The sequence below is a fragment of the Theropithecus gelada genome, chromosome 8, assembly GCF_003255815.1.
Source record: "Theropithecus gelada isolate Dixy chromosome 8, Tgel_1.0, whole genome shotgun sequence".
Taxonomy (NCBI): Eukaryota; Metazoa; Chordata; class Mammalia; order Primates; family Cercopithecidae; genus Theropithecus; species Theropithecus gelada.
This window is the reverse complement of record NC_037676.1, coordinates 38,043,673-38,063,874: the sequence shown is the minus strand read 5'-3', so window position 1 is coordinate 38,063,874 and position 20,202 is coordinate 38,043,673. Positions and strand designations below refer to the sequence as shown.

Below are 20,202 nucleotides of genomic sequence, written 5' to 3'. Positions count from 1 at the left end.
TAAAGTTATGGCAGCTGTAGTAAACTAATACACTGCCCTACAAGAAATGCCAAAGGTAGTCCTTCAGTTTAAAATGAAAGCACACAAAACAGTAACAAGAAGCAATAAAAGAAATTAAAAACACAGTAAAGGTAAATACATTGGTAACTATAGAAGATATTATTATTGCTGGGTGCAGTGGCTCACACTTACACTCCTGACACTCTGGAAGGCCAAAATGGGAGGACTGCTTGAGTCCAGGAGTTTGAGACTAGCCTGGGCAACAAAGGAAGACAGAGTCTCTACAAATAAACAAATTAGCTGGGCATGGTGGCACATGCCTGTGGTCCCAGCTAATTGGGAGGCAGAGGCAGGAAGATCACCTGTGCTTAGGAGGTAAAGGATGCATGCAGTAAGCCATGATCACAGCACCAGCACTGCACTCCAGCCTGGATGACAGGGTGAGACCCTGCCTCAAAAAAAAAAAAAGATATGATTATTATATTTTTGGTTTGTTGTTCCTCACTTTTCCCCAAATTATTTAAAAGAAAATGTATCACACAATACTTATTAAGCTATTGTACATTGTATTATCATTAACATAGCTTAATGTATTAGATAATTTGTGATAATAAAAACATAAAGAAGACAAAGCTGTATAGAAACAGCATTTTGTATACTATAGAGGCTAAGTTGGTATTAATTCAAACTATGATTGTTATAAATTTAAGATGTTATTGTAATATCCAGAGAAACCACTAAGAAAGTAACCAAAATTACATCAAGAAACATAAATGAGAAGGGAATCAAAATGACATACTAGAAAAAAAAATCAACTAAACAAAAGAAGGCAGTAATAGAGAAACTGAGACAAAAAAAGATATAAGACATATAGAAAACAATTCGCAAATGTCAAATTAAGTCTTTATTGAGCCTAGGAGGCAGAGGTTGCAGTGAGTCAAGATCTACAACTGGTGCTCTGTATGGCTTAGACATCTCTTTTCCTGAATCTACTGCCACACTGCTCTTTATATTTATCGTGTCATCCTGCTTCTGCACATCAAGGAAAACCCTACTACTTCAGAAATTAATCCATCCATTGACTCTTCTACTGGTATGAGCAACTATATCTTGAGTCTCTCAGTTCAGGAAGCCTCACATGTTTGGCCTCTGTCAATGTAATGCTATTGTCACACAAAGGTAGAGCTCTACTGCCTCTGTTGCTACCATTATTGCCACTTTGCTCTATGCATCCATCCAGGCTATTGAGATTCTTGACACAGATTATCATAAATTACAATGACATGCAGTAACTAAGAAAACATATGAGGACAATTTGATTTCCTCTCTTCCTATTGGAAAACGATTTATTTATTTCTCTTGTCTGATTTCCCTGGCTATAGAATTTCCAATACTATGTTGAATAGAAGTGATGCCAGAGGGCATCCTTGTCTTGTGCTGGCAATGTCTTTTCAAAGGCAATGTTTCCAGTTTTTACCCATTCATTATGATATTGGCTGTGAGTTTGTCATAACTAGCTCTTATTATTTTGAGATACATTCCATCAATACCTAGTTTATTGAGAGCTTTTAGCATGAAGCGGTGTTGAATTTTATCAAAGGCCTTTTCTGCATCTATTGAGATAATCAGAATGGGAGAAAATCTTTGCAATCTACCCATCTGACAAAGGGCTAATATCCAGAATCTACAAAGAACTTAAACAAATTTACAAGAAAAAAAAAAAAAAAAAACATCAAAAAGTGGGTGAAGAGTTTGAACAGATACTTCTCGAAAGAAGATATTTATGCAGCCAACAAACATATGAAAAAAAAAAAAACCTCATCATCACTGGTCATTAAGAGAAATGCAAATCAAAACCACAATGAGATACCATCTCATGCCAGTTAGAATGGTAATCATTAAAAAGTCAGGAAACAGCAGATGCTGGAGAGGATGTGGAGAAATAGGAAGGCTTTTACACTGTTGGTGGGAGAGTAAATTAGTTCAACCATTGTGGAAGACAGTGTGGCAATTCCTCGAGGATCTAGAACCAAAAATACCATTTGACCCAGCAATCCCATTACTGAGCATATACCCAAAGGATTACAAATCATTCTACTGTAAAGACACATGTACACATATGTTTATTGCAGCACTGTTCACAATAGCAAAGACTTGGAACCAACCCAAATGTCCATCAATGATAGACTGGATAAAGAAAATGTGGCACATATACACCATGGAATATTATGCAGCCATAAAAAAGGATGAGTTCATGTCCTTTGCAAGGACATTGATAAAGCTGGAAACCATCATCCTCAGCAAACTAACACAAGAACAGAAAACCAAAGACCACATGTTCTCACTCACAAGTGGGAGATGAACAATGAGAATACATGGACACAGGTAGGAGAATATCACATACTGGGGCCTGTCGAGGGGGTCGGGGGTAGGGAAGGGATAGCATTAGGAGAAATACCTAATGTAGATGACGGGTTGATGGGTGCAGCAAACCACCATGGCACATGTATACCTATGTAACAAACCTGCACGTTCTGCACGTGTACCCAAGAACTTAAAGTATAATTATATGTGTGTGTATATATATATCCACACACACACACACACACACACACATACATATACATATATATGAGGAACTTTCTGTCTGTCTTTCATTTGGCTGTTTTTCTTTCCTTCAACACTTGTCCAGACAAACGATGATATCTGTGGGAATCCAAAGCTTCCCCACTTTCCAGATCATGCCACTTTCCAAATGATACAAATGCAGTTTGGCTGACATATGTGCTCAAATTACTTTATTGTAGTAATTATCACTTCACTGTAAAACAAATATGTGAAAACTTCCTGGTGTTCAAAGGAAACCCAAAGATAAATCTGAGACAAGATTTATATGTAGATAATTTACTAAGAAAGTTCTCCCAGGAGAGACCAGTTAATGAGTGGGAGAAGCAGTATTAGGATCAGGAGGAATCCACACAAAGAGTGTGCTCTCAGACACAGTCCCACAGAGAAAATCTGGTGTGTAAGTTGTGCTACAGAGTGGTCCTGACCTGTAACAAGAAACTGAGCTCACCCTTTCCCACACTGGTGAGGTGCTGGCTAAGGACCACCCTGGGGAAATGTAAATCTCTAGCAGTTATGTTTACCTTGCCATCTGGGCAAAGCAGTTTCAGTTAGCTGAAGGGCAGCCCACAAAAAAAGAGTTACAAGTGGCACATGTTCAAAGCAAAGGCATAAACAAAGATAGGGTGTCCCACCCTCCTGTATCAGGCCCACAAAAATATACTAGAGAGGAATGTGAGGGGATCTGGGCAGGGCACTGACATTGTTCACTACGCTGGGTCATCTCAGTCATTGCAAATTAGAAATTTTTACAAGGCAAGAAAAAAAAGTTCAGCATCTAGTTCACAAACATTATTTGAAATTATATACATGTATTTGCTAGCACTGAAAACTCTGGCGCTGCACTCTCATTTGGACCCTGTATTATTTAAGATTTAGGATTGCCATCCACACAGAGACAGAAAATAATAGTGAATTAAACAAACTTAGAGTCTATTTCTCTCTCACGTAAATTTGTGAAGAGGTATGGTAGTTCCACTCTGAAAATTCTTCAAAAGCAAGGCTCATATCACCTTGTTTCTCTGCTACCTGTATGGCATCAGCCTCATCCTTGTGGACCATAATATGTCAATATGTCCACACTCCAGCCAGTAGAAAAGAGAAAGAAGATAAAACCCCTCCTTTTAATATTCAAGCCAGAAGTAACACATATTATGCTTGCTCGCATGTCACTGGCCATAATTTTGTCATATTGCCCTACCTAAGAGGCAAGGGAGGTTGAGAAATACAGTCTTCGTTTATATGCCCAGCTAAATTCTGAGGTTTGGTGTTTGTTGTTGTTGTTGTTTGTTTTTTGTTTTTTTGAGATGGAGCCTTGCCCTCACCCAGGCTAGAGTGCAGTGGTGTGATCTCGGCTCACTGCAACCTCCATCTCCCAGTTTCAAGCAATTCTTCGGCCTCAGCCTCCCGAGTAGTTGGGATTACAGGCGTCTGCCACCACACCTGACTAAGTTTTGTATTTTTAGTGGAGACGGGGTTTCACCATGTTGGCAAGGCTGGTCTTGAACTCCTGACCTCAGGTGATCTGCCCACCTTGGGTTCCCAAAGTGCTGGGATTACAGGCATGAACCACTACGCCTGGCCTGGTGATTTTTTCTTTACTGACAGAAAACAGGGACAGTATATACTGGAAATAATGACTACTGCCACACACTCTTGTATAAACTATGCATACTGATGCCAATGTTACTTGGCATAAAAATTTTCTCTTTCACAATTGCTTTTGTAAGCACCAACACATGCAGTTACATAGTGTGTTCACTGAACAATTTACATGACCATAATCAGCAATTCTGCCTATGACATTTTAATTATATCTATGATTTAATTAATGCTGACTCATTGGTCATGAATATAACCTTTAAAATTATTGACTTGATTGAGTAACTTCCAGAAGTGTAGAAGCAAAAGCAGGGACTGAGTTTTTAAAGTTTATATTGAATATACAAGAGGGAATTTTTGGAAAGTAATAAGAACATAACAAACAAAATAAGAACTAAAATAAAGTGGATCATAAAAAGTAAATGGTAGATTGGTGCAATGAGAAAAAGGCGATGTACGGTTTCAAGGAAATTGTTAGGTAACAGAAAGATGAACAGCCAGGCACGGTGGCTCACACCTGTAATCTCAACATTTTGGGAGATTGAGGTGGATGGATCATTTGAACCTAGGAGTTTGAGACCAGCATTGTAACATGGTGAGACTCTGTCTCTACAAAAAATTAGTCTGGTGTGGTGGTGCATGTCTGTGGTCGCAGCTACTCAGGAGATCGAGGTGGGAGGATTGCTTGAGCCCGGAAGGCAGAGGTGGCAGCAAGCCATGATGTGTCCACTGCACTCCAACCTGAGTGACAGAGTGAGAAAAAAAAAAAAAAGATAAGATGTTCACAAGGAAAGGATATTTACTACAATTGTACAGTGGGCTCATAAATTTATTTTTAAAATAAATTAAATGTAAGTAATAACTGCTTTAAAAGTAGTAACAAAACATACACAACTCACTTGTTCACTTATAGAAACGTTGTCATCCATTGGGTGTTCTTCCAGGCTTCTGTTATTTTCACTAAAAATTGCAATATTATTGTCTTCATTCTCTAATTTGTAAAGAACATGCTGAAATTCAACTGCAGATTCCAGAGGCTCAATTGCATAAGAAACATTTTCAAATTGCAGTATTCCTCTGTGTAATTATAAATACAATTTTAAGTGCTTTTAATCAAATCTATATAATGGATTTCTGACAAAATCCAAAAGAAAAAAAGTAAAACATTTTGAGTCCAGTATTTTGATCTGAATTCCATCTTAGAAATGACTCTGAAGAGACAAAAGATTTCCCTAATCCACAAAACACATTTTTTATTTCATTTCTGTATAGTTGTAAGAGCAGCAGAAGTTACTTAATCAATTGCTAGTTACACAGTACATAGCATAACAGTAATTGAATAATTCTATTGTTTTCCAAGTCAGTATCTCAATTAAAACTATTGTAAACAGAAATCATGATGACTCTCTCTCTGGTTTGCCATGCTTTTGAAAAATGATTATACTGCATATATGACAAATATATACAGTGAGACACTTTACTTTTAAAAATAAAATTTGGCAGAATTATGAAATATTTACTACTTTTGCTTATATACTCTTGAATAAGAAATTAAAAGCAAGATTTTAAAGAGTAAATGACTTGTATCACTATTTTTCTCTGAATACAGGTAACAGCCCAAGTCACTACTCCCTAAAAAACAGATTTCAGATCCAAATTTCAGGGTTCTGTGTAGGAAGCACTGAAGAAGCACAGTTGTGAAAACAAGCATCCTACACTACAAAATGAAGGTGGAAAATTTCCTGACAGAATGGAAAACTCCCTAAGCCCTAAGGAGGAAACCCAATAATTCTTGAAGAGCTCAAGATAATTAATATCATTAGAAAAATGAGTATTTTTATGAGTATTAAAAATTGTTTATATATAATTTGCCTCCTCAGTTGGAAGATGATTTCCTTGAGAAAAAGCATCTCTTGTTTATCTTTATATCTCCAACACTAAAATACATGGTGGGTAACATAAATACATTTTCAGTCCAGTATTTTGACCCAAACCTGTCTTAGAGATGACTCTGAGAAGACAAAAGATTACCCTAATCTGCAAAACCAACTCTCCATTTCACTTCTTTATAGTTATAAAAGCAACAGAAATTACCTACACAACTGCTAAGTGTGCAAGCATACAGCATTACAGTGATTAATTTCCCTGTTTTCCAAGACAGTGACTGAGCTGTCCTAAACCTAGCTTCTCCAACACTTGTAGTCAAACACGTTCAATGGTCTTTTCTGTAGTCAAGGAAACATAAGACATAGAGCAAGGAGACTAGGAAATCTAAACCACTGGAAAGGTTAGAAATGTTTCTGATCGGTGAGGAAAGTGAGGAGAATTAAGAGAATAGGAAACATGTTCAGAGGGGGATATCATTAAATAATGTCCACATAGGAATCCTCCTTCAGCCCCACACTTAATACAAAGAGAACAAATTCATTGCAGCCAAATATCATAACTACGGTGTTTTGTAATCAACAATAGAAAACAACCTCAGTCCAGAGCACGTGCTGAGTGTGACCATGGAATCTGGATATCCTTCAATATTTCCTTGATAGTAGCATTGAGTCTAGGAAGAAAAAAGTAAAGTAGTTACTTAGGAAGTGACAAAACTTTCTAGTGCCTTCCTACTTCTATACTTGATAGAACCTTCTGAATATTTTTCACAGGCTCCATGATTTTTATCAGTACAAGCAAAGTGACATTCAGAAAAAAATTCTCCCCATAATTGCCACTTACACTATATTAACTACACTTTATAATAGATTATGACTTGAGATTACTATTTTACACCCTGCTTCCAAAGTGTTGTCTCATGCTTTAGGTAAAAATATCTCCCAGTATATAAATTTAGGTCCTCAATTAAAAGACAAAGATGGTAAATCTGGATTTCTTTAAAAACCTAATTAATATGGTGCTAAAAAAGAGTCATAAAAATACAATGACACAGGAAGATTGAAGGGCTAGATGCCAACACAAACCGAAAGGATGATTCTGAATTTGCACTAAGAGAGGAAATGTGGACTTTAAGGCCAGAAACATTACTAGAGATAAACAGAGACATTTGGTAATGATAATCATTTCAATTTGCCAGGAAGACACAAATATTCCAAACTGGCATTCACTTAATAACACAGCTTCAAAATATATAAAGTCACAATTGAAAGAATAGTAAAAATTTAAAAATCTGCAGTTATAAAAAGTTCTTTAAAGTTAATTTCTCTTAGTAACTGATAGATCAAGTGTTCAGAATCTACAAAAGGTTTGAACAACGTGGTTAGTATGACCTAGTTAATACATGCAGAATACTATACCTAAAAACTTTAGAATATATGCTTTCTAAACACTCATGGAATATCTACAAAATAGAAACCATACTCCAGGCCATAAAGCAGGACTCAACAGATTGCAAAGGAATTAAATTGCACAGAATTGGTCTCTCAGCACAGTACAATCAAGCTAGAGATACACAGAGTCACAAACATTGTCACAGATGTGAAAATTACATAATTTCCAATACCCAATGGTGCTGTAAATTTTATTATAAATAAAGTTAAGATTTCTTAGTAACACACTGCTTAGATGGAACTAAGGGAAGGAAAAGGGAGCAATAAAACAAAATGATGATCCCATCCAATGTAAGTGAAGCAATATATCTAGTTTAATATTTCAACAAATTTTTATTATATTCCAAGCATGTGCTAGGTACTTTTCTAGGCACTGGTGTTACGTCAGTGAATAAAACGGACCAAAAGCCCTGCCCTCGGGATGATTATATTGCACTGGGGAGACAGAAAATAAAGTAAATAAATAAAATATATATGATAAATCATGTATTGATAACTGCCATGAGAAAAGGGCAAAAAAAAAAAAAAGGTAAAGGAAATGGGGTATTAAGAGTAAGAGACCAATTTAAAGTAGGGGTTAGTCAAGGACTAATAGGGTGATTTTGAGTAAAGACCTGAAGGAAATGAGGACGAAAAACATATGGGTCTGTTGGGAAACAACAAGCATTTGGATACCAGGAAATAGAAAGTATGAAGTCTTTGAAAGGAGAACATAGCTGTTATATTTGAAGAACTACAAGGCTGGAACAAAGTGAACGAGGTAGAAAATAACAGGAAACGAGGTCAGAGAGGTAAAAGGGAACCAGGTGACTCTGGCTTTCACTCTGTGAGTGGTGGGAGGCCATCCGTGGAGGGTTCTGAGCAGAGAAGCAGGGTAATCTGACTATGTCTTAACAGGATCAATATGGTCACCATATTGAGAACTGACTAAGGCCAGGCACGGTGGCTCACACCTGCATTCCTAGCACTTTGGGAGGTTGAGGTAGGCAGATCACCTGAGGTCAGGGGTTCGAGACAAGCCTAGCCAACATGGTGAAACCCTATCTCTACTAAAAATATAAAAATTAGCTGGGTGTGGTGGTGCATGCCTATAATCCCAAATACTCAGGCGGCCGAGGCAGGAGAATCGCTTGAACCCAGGAGGTGGAGGTTTCAGTGAGCCAAGATCGCACCATTGTACTCTAGCCTGGGCAAAATAAATAAATAAATACAAAAATAAATAAATAAAATAAAGGGATAAATAAATAAAATGAAAGGATGGGCAAGGTGAGGAAGCAGGGAGATTATTCAGGAAGTTATGGCAATAATCCAAACTAGAGATGGCGTTTACTTGGAAATGGGTGGTCTCAGTGGATGGAGGCAGAGGAAGAAGGTGGATGCTGGACACTTAGTTTGAAGGGCAGGGTCAATAGGATTTATGGATGTATAAATGATGGATGAGATGAGGAAGAGTTAAGAAAAAAAGAAAGAGTTTTTGATCTGTGATTTGTGTCTCATAACATTTGTGTCCACATTTCTCGTTAATTTATATTCTTACAAACAAAATATAAATAAATAAATAATAAATATTTTATTTAACAAAATATCTATTAATTAAAAAAATAGTGACTATGTTCTCAGCCCTGTGAAAGGTGCTAAGTCAATCTAATTTGTCTTTACCAAAACTTCAGGAAAAGCTTGATCATTAATAAATAAATATCTTAAATATATCCCCTGTGAATCCTGAGAGACTTCTGTATAATAAAGCATTTATTTAATGTAAAAAAAATTTTTAAAAAAAACTATAAAACACAGAATTTAAATCGTACCTGAATATCTGAAGAACGAGCATTCATGGATCCTTGATCGTACAAATAAATCATAAAATTATCTGCTAAAAAATACCTGAATATAAAAAAGAGGAAATGTTTTAAATTATTCTTTTTGAAACATATAAAAACACAGTAAACTTGACACTCTCAGCCAAAATCTGACCCACCCTCTGTTTTGTAAATAAAGGTTTATTGAAACACAGCCACACCCATTCACCCACATATTGTCATGGCTCTTTTCATGCTATAAGATGAGAGATTAACTAGTTTTGACAAAGAACATATGGCCTTCAAAGTCTAAAACATTTACTGTCTGAATCTTTAGATAAAACATCTGTTAACCTGATATAAAGGTAGTATTTTCTTTTGACATATATTTAATGTTTACTTAAAGCAATATACATTTACTCAAAATAGTTTTCCTACCTTAATGGACTCCTTTTAAGAAGAAAAGAAGAGACTGAAAGAAGAGCATTCTAAAATGTAAAAGATGGCCGGACGTGGTGGCTCACACCTGTAATCCCAACACTTTGGGAGGCCAAGGTGGGCAGATCACCTGAGGTCAGGAGTTTGGGACCAGCCTGGCCAACATGGTGAAACCCTGTCTCTACTGAAAATGCAAAAGTTACTTGGGTGTGGTGGTGGGCACCTATAATCCCAGCTACTCAGGAGGCTAAGGTAGGAGAATCTCTTGAACCCAAGAGGCAAAGGTTGCAGTGAGCTGAGATCACACCACTGCACTCCAGCCTGGGCGACAGAGTGAGACTCCGTCTCAAAAAAAAAAAAAAGACCTTAATAGACATAAACAGGATGTTGGATTGTAAGAGTTTTCTGTTCTTACATTCTTTATAAAGCTTTATTACTATGCACATATATTACTTTTATAATGAAGTGGAAGAGTATTGTATAAAGGTCATATTCATCTGAGCATATGTACTGAAACGTCCAGTCTAAGTTCAACTTTGGTATTAATCCCTGTACTCATGATGCTATTTTAGTTATGCTTCCTCACTTCATGTTCACTCTTCAACCCAACGTAACTTAATTAGGCCATCCACACTAGCTTCTGTTGGAAAGCCTCCACTCAAACCGATCTCACAAATATTACTAATGACCTCCTGACTGTCCAATCCAAAAGACAGTTTTATGTCAAGTAAAAATATTCTGAGGCAGCCAAGCGGGGTGGCTCACTCCTGTAATCCCAAAATTTAGGGAGGCCGAGGTGGAGGGATTGCTTTGGGCTCAGGAGTTCGAGACCAGCCTGGGTAACAAGGCAAAACTTCATCTCTACCAAAAATACCAAAATTAGCCAGGTGTGGTGGTATACTCATGTGGTCCCAGCTACTCGGGAGGCTGAGGCAAGAGGATCACTTGAGCCAGGAGTTCAAGGCTACAGTTAGCTGAGATTGCACCACTGCTTTCCAGCCTGGGTGACAGAGAGAGACCCTGTCTCAAAAACAAATACATAATAAAAATAATTTTAAAATAAATAAAACCAAAAAAATAAATAAATAAAATACTCTCAAGTATTTCCTACTGTGGACCACATTCCCCTTCTTGAAACCATCTCTTCTTCAGCAATAATGATAGATACCACTTCCTCCTGGCTCTCCTGTCTCTCTACATTTTTAAGTCCCTTTATTTGGAACCTTCCTTCATCCCTTAAATGTTTCCATGGCACTCAATTCTAGGCTGATTCTCTTTCTTACCTTTAACATTCACCCCCACCTGTATAGATTTATCTTGTTCATTTCTGTGGTTTCATTTACCACTTATATAAAAAGGTTGCTTTGAGTATTATAGCTTTGCAATATATTTGAAGTCAGGTAGTGTGATGCCTCCAGCTTTGTTTTTTTTTATTCAGTATTGCTTTGGCTATTCAGGGCCTTTTTGGGGTTCCATAGGAATTTTACTATTTCTGTGAAAAATGTCATTGGAATTTTGGTAGGGATTGCATTGAATCTGTGGATCATTTTGGACAGTATGGACATTTTAATAATATTAACTCTTCCAATCCATGTTCTTTCCATTTATTTGCATCTTCCTCAATTCCCTTCATCATGTTTCATAGCTCTCAGTATACAGATCTTTTACCTCCTTGGTTAAACTTACTCCTATGTATTTTATTTTTTGTAGCTATTGTACATGGGATTGTTTTCTTGATTTCATTTTTGGAAAATTTGTTATTAACGTATAGAAATGCTATGATTTTTGTATGTTGATTTTATATCCCACAACTTCACTGAATTTGTCTATTGGTTCTAACAAATTTTGGTGGAGTCCTTAGGGTCTTCTATAAGTAATCTACATATAAGATTATGTCACCTGCAACAGGAACAATTTAACATCTCTCTTTCCCATTAGGATGCCTTTTATTCGTTGTTCTTGCCTAATTGCTCTTGCTAGTACTTCCAATACTATGTTGAATAGAAGAGGTGAAAGAAAATGGGCATCCTTATCTTGTTCCTGATATTAGATGAAAAACTTTCAACTTTTTACCACTGAGTATGATGTTAGCTATGGCTTTGTCATATATGACCTTTATTGTTTTAAGGTATATCTCTTCTAGGTCTAATTTGCAGAAAGCTTTCATCATGAAAGAATGTGGATACTCACACTTCTCTCCCCCATTCTAAACTAAATTAACTGCCATCAGGACATTTCCCCTTGTGGGATAACAAGCACTTCATATCCAGCATCTCCAACAGGGAGCCATAATACCTGACTCAGGTCTGTTCCCATCCTCCCTCTACCCCACCAAATCCCTGCCACCACTACAGTCAATCTGTTACTACATCTTTTTTCTGTCACATCAGCATTTTCTCAAAAACAGAAAAGGGAGGCTTGTTTCCAAGATGGCCAAATAGGAACAGCTCTGGTCTGCAGCTCCCAGCAAGATCAATGCAGAAGAGCAGTGATTTCTGCATTTCCAACTGAGGTACCTGGTTCATCTCACTGGGACTGGCTGGAGAGTGGGTGCAGCCCACAGAGGGTGAACTGAAGCAGGGTGGGGTGTCATCTCATGTGGGAAGTGCAAGGGGTTGGGAGATTTACCTTTCCTAGCCAAGGGAAGCTGCGACAGACTGTACCTGGAGAAACTGTACACTCCTGACCAAATACTGTACTTTTCCCACAGTCTTAGTAAGCAGCAGACCAGGAGATATTCTCCTGTGCCTGGCTCAGCAGGTCCCATGCCCATGGAGCCTTGCTCACTGCTAGCGCAGCAGTCTGAGATTAACCTGCAAAGCGGCAGCTTGATGAGGGGAGGGTCATCCGCCATTACTGAGGCTCGAATAGCCTACGGTGTAAACAAAGTGGCCAGGAAGCACGAACTGGGCGGACCTCACCACAGTTCAGCAAGGCCTACTACTTTTATAGATTCCACCTCTGGGGGCAGGGCATAGTAGAACAAAAGGCAGCAGACAGCTTCTGCAGACTTAAATGTCCCTGTCTGACAGCTCTGAAGAGAGCAGTGGTTCTCTCAGCATGGCGTTCGAGCTCCGAGAATGGACAGACTGCCTCCTGAAGCAGGTCCCTGACCCCCATGTAGCCTGACTGGGAAACACCTCCCAGTAGGGGCCGACAGACACCTCAAACAAGCAGGCGCCTCTCTGGGATGAAGCTTCCAGAGGAAGGATCAGGCAGCAATATTTGCTGTTCTGCAGCCTCCACTGGTGATACTCAGGCAAACAGAGTCTGGAGTGGACCTACAGCAAACTACAACAGACCTGCAGCTGAGGGGTCTCACTGTTAGAAGGAATTAACAAACAGAAAGAAATAGCATCAACATCAACAAAAAGGACATCCACACCAAAACCCCATCCATAGGTCACCAACATCAAAGACCAAAGGTAGATAAAACCACAAAGATGGGAAGAAACCAGAGCAGAAAAGCTGAAAATTCAAAAAAAAAAAAAAAAAAAAAAAAAAAGAGCACCTCTTCTCCTCCAAAGAATTGCAGCTCCTCACCAGCAACGGAACAAAATTGGATGGAGAATGAGTTTGACAAGTTGACAGAAGTAGACTTCAGAAGGTCGGTAATAACAAAACTTCTCCGAGCTAAAGGAGCACATTCTAACCCATCACAAGGAAGCTAAAAACCTTGAAAAAAGGTTAGACAAATGGCTAACTAGAAAAAACAGTGTAGAGAAGACCTTAAATGATCTGGTGGAGCTAAAAACCATGGCACAAGAGCTTCATGATGCATGCACAAGCTTTCAATTCAATCAAGTGGAAGAAAGGATATCAGTGATTAAAGATCAAACTAATGAAATAAAGTGAGAAGACAAGATTAGAGAAAAAAAAAGAGTGAAAAGAAACTAACAAAGCCTCCAAGAAATATGGGACTATGTGAAAAGACCAAGTATACATTTGATTGGTGTACTGGAAAGAGACGGGGAGAATGGAACCAAGTTAGAAAACACTCTTCAGGATATTATCCAGGAGAACTTCCCTAACCTAGCAAGGCAAGCCAACATTCAAATTCAGGAAATACAGAGAACACCACAAAGATACTCCTGGAGAAAAGCAACCCCAAGACACATAATTGTCAGATCCGCCAAGGTTAAAATGAAGGAATAAATGTTAAGGGTAGCCGGAGAGAAAGGTTGGATTACCAACAAAGGGAAGCCCGTCATACTAACAGCAGATCTCTCAGCAGAAACCCTACAAGCCAGAAGAAGTGGGGGCCAATATTCAACATTCTTAAAGAAAAAAATTTTCAACCCAGAATCTCATATCCAGCCAAACTAAGCTTCATAAGTGAAGGAGAGATAAAATCCTTTACAAACAAGCAAATACTGAGAGATTTTGTCACCACCAGGCCTGCCTTACAAGAGCTCCTGAAGGAAACACTAAACATGGAAAGGAACAGCCAGTACCAACCACTGCAAAAACATGCCAAATGGTAAGCACCATCAATGTTATGAAGAAACTGCATCAAGTAACGGGCAAAATAACCAGCTAACATGATAATGACAGGATCAAATTCACACATAACAGTAGTAACCTTAAATGTAAATGGACTAAATGCCCAAATTAAAAGACACAGACTGGCAAATTGGATAAAGAGTCAAGACCCATTGGTGTGCTGTATTTAGGAAATCCATCTCATGTGCAAAAACGCACATAGGCTCAAAATAAAGGGATGGAGGATGATATACCAAGCAAATGGAAAGCAAAAAAATTAAAAAATTTTAAAAAAAAAACAGGGATGGCAATCCTAGTCTCTGAGAAAACAGATTTTAAACCAACAAAGATCAAAAGAGACAAAGAAGGCCACTACATAATGGTAAAGGGACCAATTCAACAAGAAGAGCTAACTATCCTAAATATATATGCACCCCATACAGGAGCACCCAGATTCATAAAGCAAGTCCTTAGAGACCTACAAAGAGACTTAGACTCCCACACAATAATAATGAGAGACTTTAACACCCCACTGTCAACATTAGACAGATCAATGAGACAAAAGGTTAATAAGGATATCCAGGAATTGAACTCAGTTTGGGACCAAGTGGACCTAGTAGACATCTACAGAACTCTCCACCCCAAAACAACAGAATATACATTCTTCTCAGCACCACATCACACTTATTCTAAAGTTGACCACATTGTTGGTAATAAAACACTCCTCAACAAATTTAAAAGAACAGAAATCACAACAAACTGTCTCTCAGACTACAGTGCAATCAAATTAGAACTCAGGATTAAGAAACTCACTCAAAACCACACAACTACATGGCAACTGAACAACCTGCTCCTGAATGACTACTGGGTAAATAAAATAACAAAATGAAGGGAGAAATAATGATGTTCTTTGAAACCAATGAGAACAAAGACACAATGTGCCATAATCTCTTGAACACATTTAAAGCAGTGTGTAGAGGGAAATTTATAGCACTAAATGCCCACAAGAGAAAGCAGGAAAGATCTAAAATCGACACCCTAACATCACAATTAAAAGAACTAGAGAAGCAAGAGCAAACACATTCAAAAGCTAGCAGAAGGCAAGAAATAACTAAGATCAGAGCAGAACTGAAGGAGATAGAGACACAAAAAACCCTTCAAAAAATCAATGAATCCAGGAGCTAGTTTTTTGAAAAAATCAACAAAGTTGATAGACCACTAGCAAGACTAATAAAGAAGAAAAGAGAGAAGAATCAAATAGACACAATAAAAAAATGATAAAGGGGATATCACCACCAATCCCACAGAAATACAAACTACCATCGGAGAATACTATAAACACCTCTACGCAAATAAACTAGAAAATCTAGAAGAAATAGATAAATTCCTGGACACACACACCCTCCCAAGACTAAACCAGGAAGAAATTGAATCTCTGAATAGACCAATAACATGTTCTGAAATTGAGGCAATAATTAATAGCCTACCAAACAAAAAAAGTCCAGGACCAGACGGATTCACAGACAAATTCTACCACAGATACAAAGAGGAGCTGGTATCATTCCTTCTGAAACTATTTCAATCAATAGAAAAAGAGGGAATCCTCCCTAACTCATTTTATGAGGCCAGCATCATCGTGATACCAAAGCCTAGTAGAGACATAACAAAAAAAGGGAATTTTAGGCCAATATCCCTGATGAACATCATGTGAAAATCCTCAAAAAATTACTGGCAAACCGAATCCAGCAGCACATCAAAAAGCTTATCTACCACGATCAAGTCGGCTTCATCCCTGGGATGTAAGGCTGGTTCAACATATGCAAATCAATAAATGTAATCCATCACATAAACAGAACCAATGACAAAAACCACATGATTATTGATGCAGAATACATGCAGAAAAGACCTTTGACAAAATTCAACAGGCCTTCATGCTTAAAAAAACTCTCAATAAACTAGGTATTGATGGAATGTATCTCAAAATAATAAGAGCCATTTATGACAAATCCACAGCCAATATCATAGTGAATGGGCAAAAATGGGAAGCATTCCCTTTGAAAACCCGCACAAGACAAGGATGCCTTCTCTCACCACTCCTATTCAACATAGTGTTAGAAGTTCTGGCCAGGGCAATCAGGCAAGAGAAAGAAATAAAGGATATTTGATTAGGAAATGAGGAAGTCAAATTGTCCGTGTTTGCAGATGACATGTTGTATATTTAGAAAACCCCATCGTCTCAGCCCAAAATCTCCTTAAGCTGATAAGCAACTTCAGCAAAGTCTCAGAATACAAAATCAATGCGCGAAAATCACAAGCATTCCTATACACCAATGATAGATGAACAGAGAGCCAAATCATGAGTGAATTCCCATTCACAACTACTACAAAGAGAATAAAATACCTAGGAATGCAACTTACAAGGTATATGAAGGACCTCTTCAAGGAGAATTACAAAGCACTGCTCAACGAAATAAAAGAGGACACTAACAAATGGAAGAACATTTCATGCTCACAGATAGGAAGAATCAATATCATGAAAATGGCCATACTGCCCAAAGTAATTTATAGATTCAATGCTATCCCCATCAAGCTACCAATGACTTTCTTCGCAGAATTGGAAAAAACTACTTTAAAGTTCATATGGAACCAAAAAAGAATCCGCGTTGCCAAGACAATCCTAAGCAAAAAGAACAAAGCTGGAGGCATCACACTACCTGACTTCAAACTATACCACAAGGCTACAGTAACCAAAACAGCATGGTACTGGTACCAAAACAGATATATAGACCAATGGAACAAAAAAGAGGCCTCAGAAATAACACCACACATCTATAACCATCTGATCTTTGACAAACTTGACAAAAACAAGAAATGGGGAAAGGATTCCCTATTTAATAAATGGTGCTGGCAAAGCTGGCTAGCCATATGTAGAAAGTTGAAATTGGATCCCTTCCTTACACTATACACAAAAATTAACTCAAGATGGGTTAAAGACTTAAATGTAAGACCTAACACCATAAAAACCCTAGAAGAAAACCTAGGCAATACCATTCAGGACATAGGCATGGGGAAAGACTTCACAACTACAACACCAAAAGCAATGGCAACAAAAGCCAAAATAGACAAATGGAATCTAACTAAACTAAAGAGCTTCTGCACAGCAAAAGAAACTATCATTAGAGTGAACAGGCAACCTACAGAATGGGAGAAAATCTTTGTAATCTACCCATCTAACAAAGAGCTAATATCCAGAATCTACAAAGAACTTAAACAAATTTACAAGAAAAAAAACAACCCCATGAAAAAGTGGGCAAAGGGTATAAACAGACACTTCTCAAAAGAAGACATTTATGCAGCCAACAGACATATGAAAAAATGCTCATCATCATTGGTCATCAGAGAAATGTAAATAAAAACTATAATGAGATACCATCTCACGCCACTTAGAATGGCAATCATTAAAAAGTCAGGAAACAACAGATACTGGAGACGATATGGAGAAATAGGAACGCTTTTACACTGTTGGTGGGAGTGTAAATTAGTTTAACCAATGTAGAAGACAGTGTAGTGATTCCTCAAGGATCTAGAACTAGAAATACCATTTAACCCAGCCATCCCATTACTGGGCATATACCCAAAGGATTATAAATCATGTTACTATAAAGACACATGCACACATATGTTTATAGTGGCACTATTCACTATAATAAAGACTTGGAACCAACCGAAATGTCCATTAATGATAGAATAGATAAAGAAAATATGGCACATATACACCATGGAATACTATGCAGCCATAAAAAAGGATGAGTTTATGTCCTTTGCAGGGACATGGATGAAGCTGGAAACCATCATTCTCAGCAGACTATCACAAGGACAGAAAACCAAACACCGCACATTCTCACTGATAGGTCAGAGTTGAACAATGAGAACACATGGACACAGGTCGGGGGACATCACACACCAGGGCCTGTTGGGGGCTGGGGGGCTGGGGGAGGGATAGCATTAGGAGAAATACCTAATGTAAATGACGAGTTGATGGGTGCAGCAAACTGACATGGCACATGTATACCTATGTAACAAACCTGCACGTTGTGCACATGTACCCTAGAACTTAAATAAAAAAATAAAAACTAAAAACACACACACACACACAAAAACCAAAGGAAACTCCCTATCTCTATGCAGCCATAGTTCTGCTTCTCATTATTTTTCATATAAACTATTTTCTGTAGCTTCCTAATAGTCATTAGGCTATCATAATCATTAAGCGGTTAATTTCTCAAAACGATATACACATGCCCTATCCCTCTCCCAAGCTCAGGTCCCTCCATTTCTCAACACTGCTTATAGTCTTAATAAGATGTTCAAATGCAATGTGAGCTCTCTAACTTTCCCTCATACTCTTCCCAAAGATCTTTGGGTTATCGTCCACCATATTCCTTTTCTCTTCTGCCTAAAAGAGTAAGTTAACCTTTTCTTTGGGAGAATTACTTAGTATCTTACACACAATAAACCACTTGTTTACATCTTTTTTTTTTCTTTTTTGAGACAGTGTCTCGTTCTGTCACCCAGGCTGGCATGCAGTGGCACCATCTCGGTTCACTGCAACCTCTGCCTCCCGGGTTCAAGCAATTCTCCTGCCTCACCCTCCCGAGTAGCTGGGATTACAAGTGCATGCCACCATGCCCGGCTAATTTTTATATTTTTTAGTAGAGACGGGGTTTTACCATGTTGGGCAGGCTGTTTTCAAACTCCTGACCTCAGGAGTTTGATCCACCTGCCTCAGCATCCCAAAGTGCTGGGAATACAGAGAGCCACCACGCCCAACCTGTTTACGCCTTTCATCTCTCTTTTCTTCTCCTTAAGAAATTTTCCATCAACCAAAATATTTTGTTTTCTCTTTCTTCAAAATATTCATGTAAGCCTCTTTTTTCTCTGAGGGATGTTTTTGAAAAAGTCCATAATTGCTACCTCTAGTTTCTCATAATCCACCTCTTTCCAATGCCATGTAGTCTAGTTTTACTAGTTTAGCTGAAGCTGTCCTCTTGAATGTCACAAATGACTTCCAAGCCAGCCTTTCCCAATTGGGTTTACATCAGAGAATTAAACCCTATAGAAAATCATTTCAATTATTTAATAATTCTCTGAAGAGTAGCAAAGCTAGGACTATTTTCCATAAAGTATTTGCCAGCTCTGCAACATTATAAGATGTGTATTAAATCCCTATCCCATATTCCTCATGATCATCCCACTTCTCTGATAAACCCTAACTGATATAAATCAGCTACAGATTTACTTATTTTTGTGACATCTGCCCTAATGATATAGGTCCTGCTGGTCCTGCCAACTTAATATTATAAATCAGTCTTCAGGAGATAAGTCCCTGTTTTTTGTTCTAACTCCCATTTACCAAAGACTACTTGAGACATTAAAACCAAACTTTAATTAAGCCACAGGAGAGCATCTGTTTACTTAAGACAATTTAAAAAATTAATAATAACTCCATGTATTTTTCTCATACTCCATTTTCTATTATGAGTAAACAGCTTCATAGAAACAAAATAAAATCCAAAACAAAAGAATAAAAATTTACCTCTGTTTAAGGTGCACAGTGTACGGTTTCTCATCTATTGGAATAATATAGGATATTTGTTCCTAGAGAATTGAAAACAACCAAGAGTGAAGACAAATTCAATACAAGAAGCAAAACAATAGTTTTATATCAATTAATCTTGTCCAACAATGCTTAAAACATCTTCATTACATTTCTCAGACTACATGTGATTTAAAATCTGCAGCAAAACATCAAAAAAATAAATATTTATTTTATAATGGACTTTTACTATTTCCACATAAATAAACCCAGTCTAAGGATTGACATAGGATTAAAAATCTACCTGTAACTAACTGTAACCTCT

General features: G+C 37.7%; 1 protein-coding gene across 2 annotated transcripts in view; it reads right to left on the bottom strand.

The window, feature by feature from the left end:
• Positions 1-20,202, bottom strand: part of ADAM32 (ADAM metallopeptidase domain 32) — a 164,332-nt gene that overhangs the window by 117,300 nt on the left and 26,830 nt on the right. For both annotated transcript variants that reach the window (XM_025393909.1, XM_025393910.1), the window contains exons 3-6: positions 19,878-19,939; positions 9,371-9,446; positions 6,708-6,784; positions 5,127-5,304 (exon numbers count right to left, since the gene is read on the bottom strand). In XM_025393909.1, the coding sequence (XP_025249694.1) occupies positions 5,127-5,304; positions 6,708-6,784; positions 9,371-9,446; positions 19,878-19,939 (393 nt within the window). The remainder of the gene's footprint in view (positions 1-5,126; positions 5,305-6,707; positions 6,785-9,370; positions 9,447-19,877; positions 19,940-20,202) is intronic.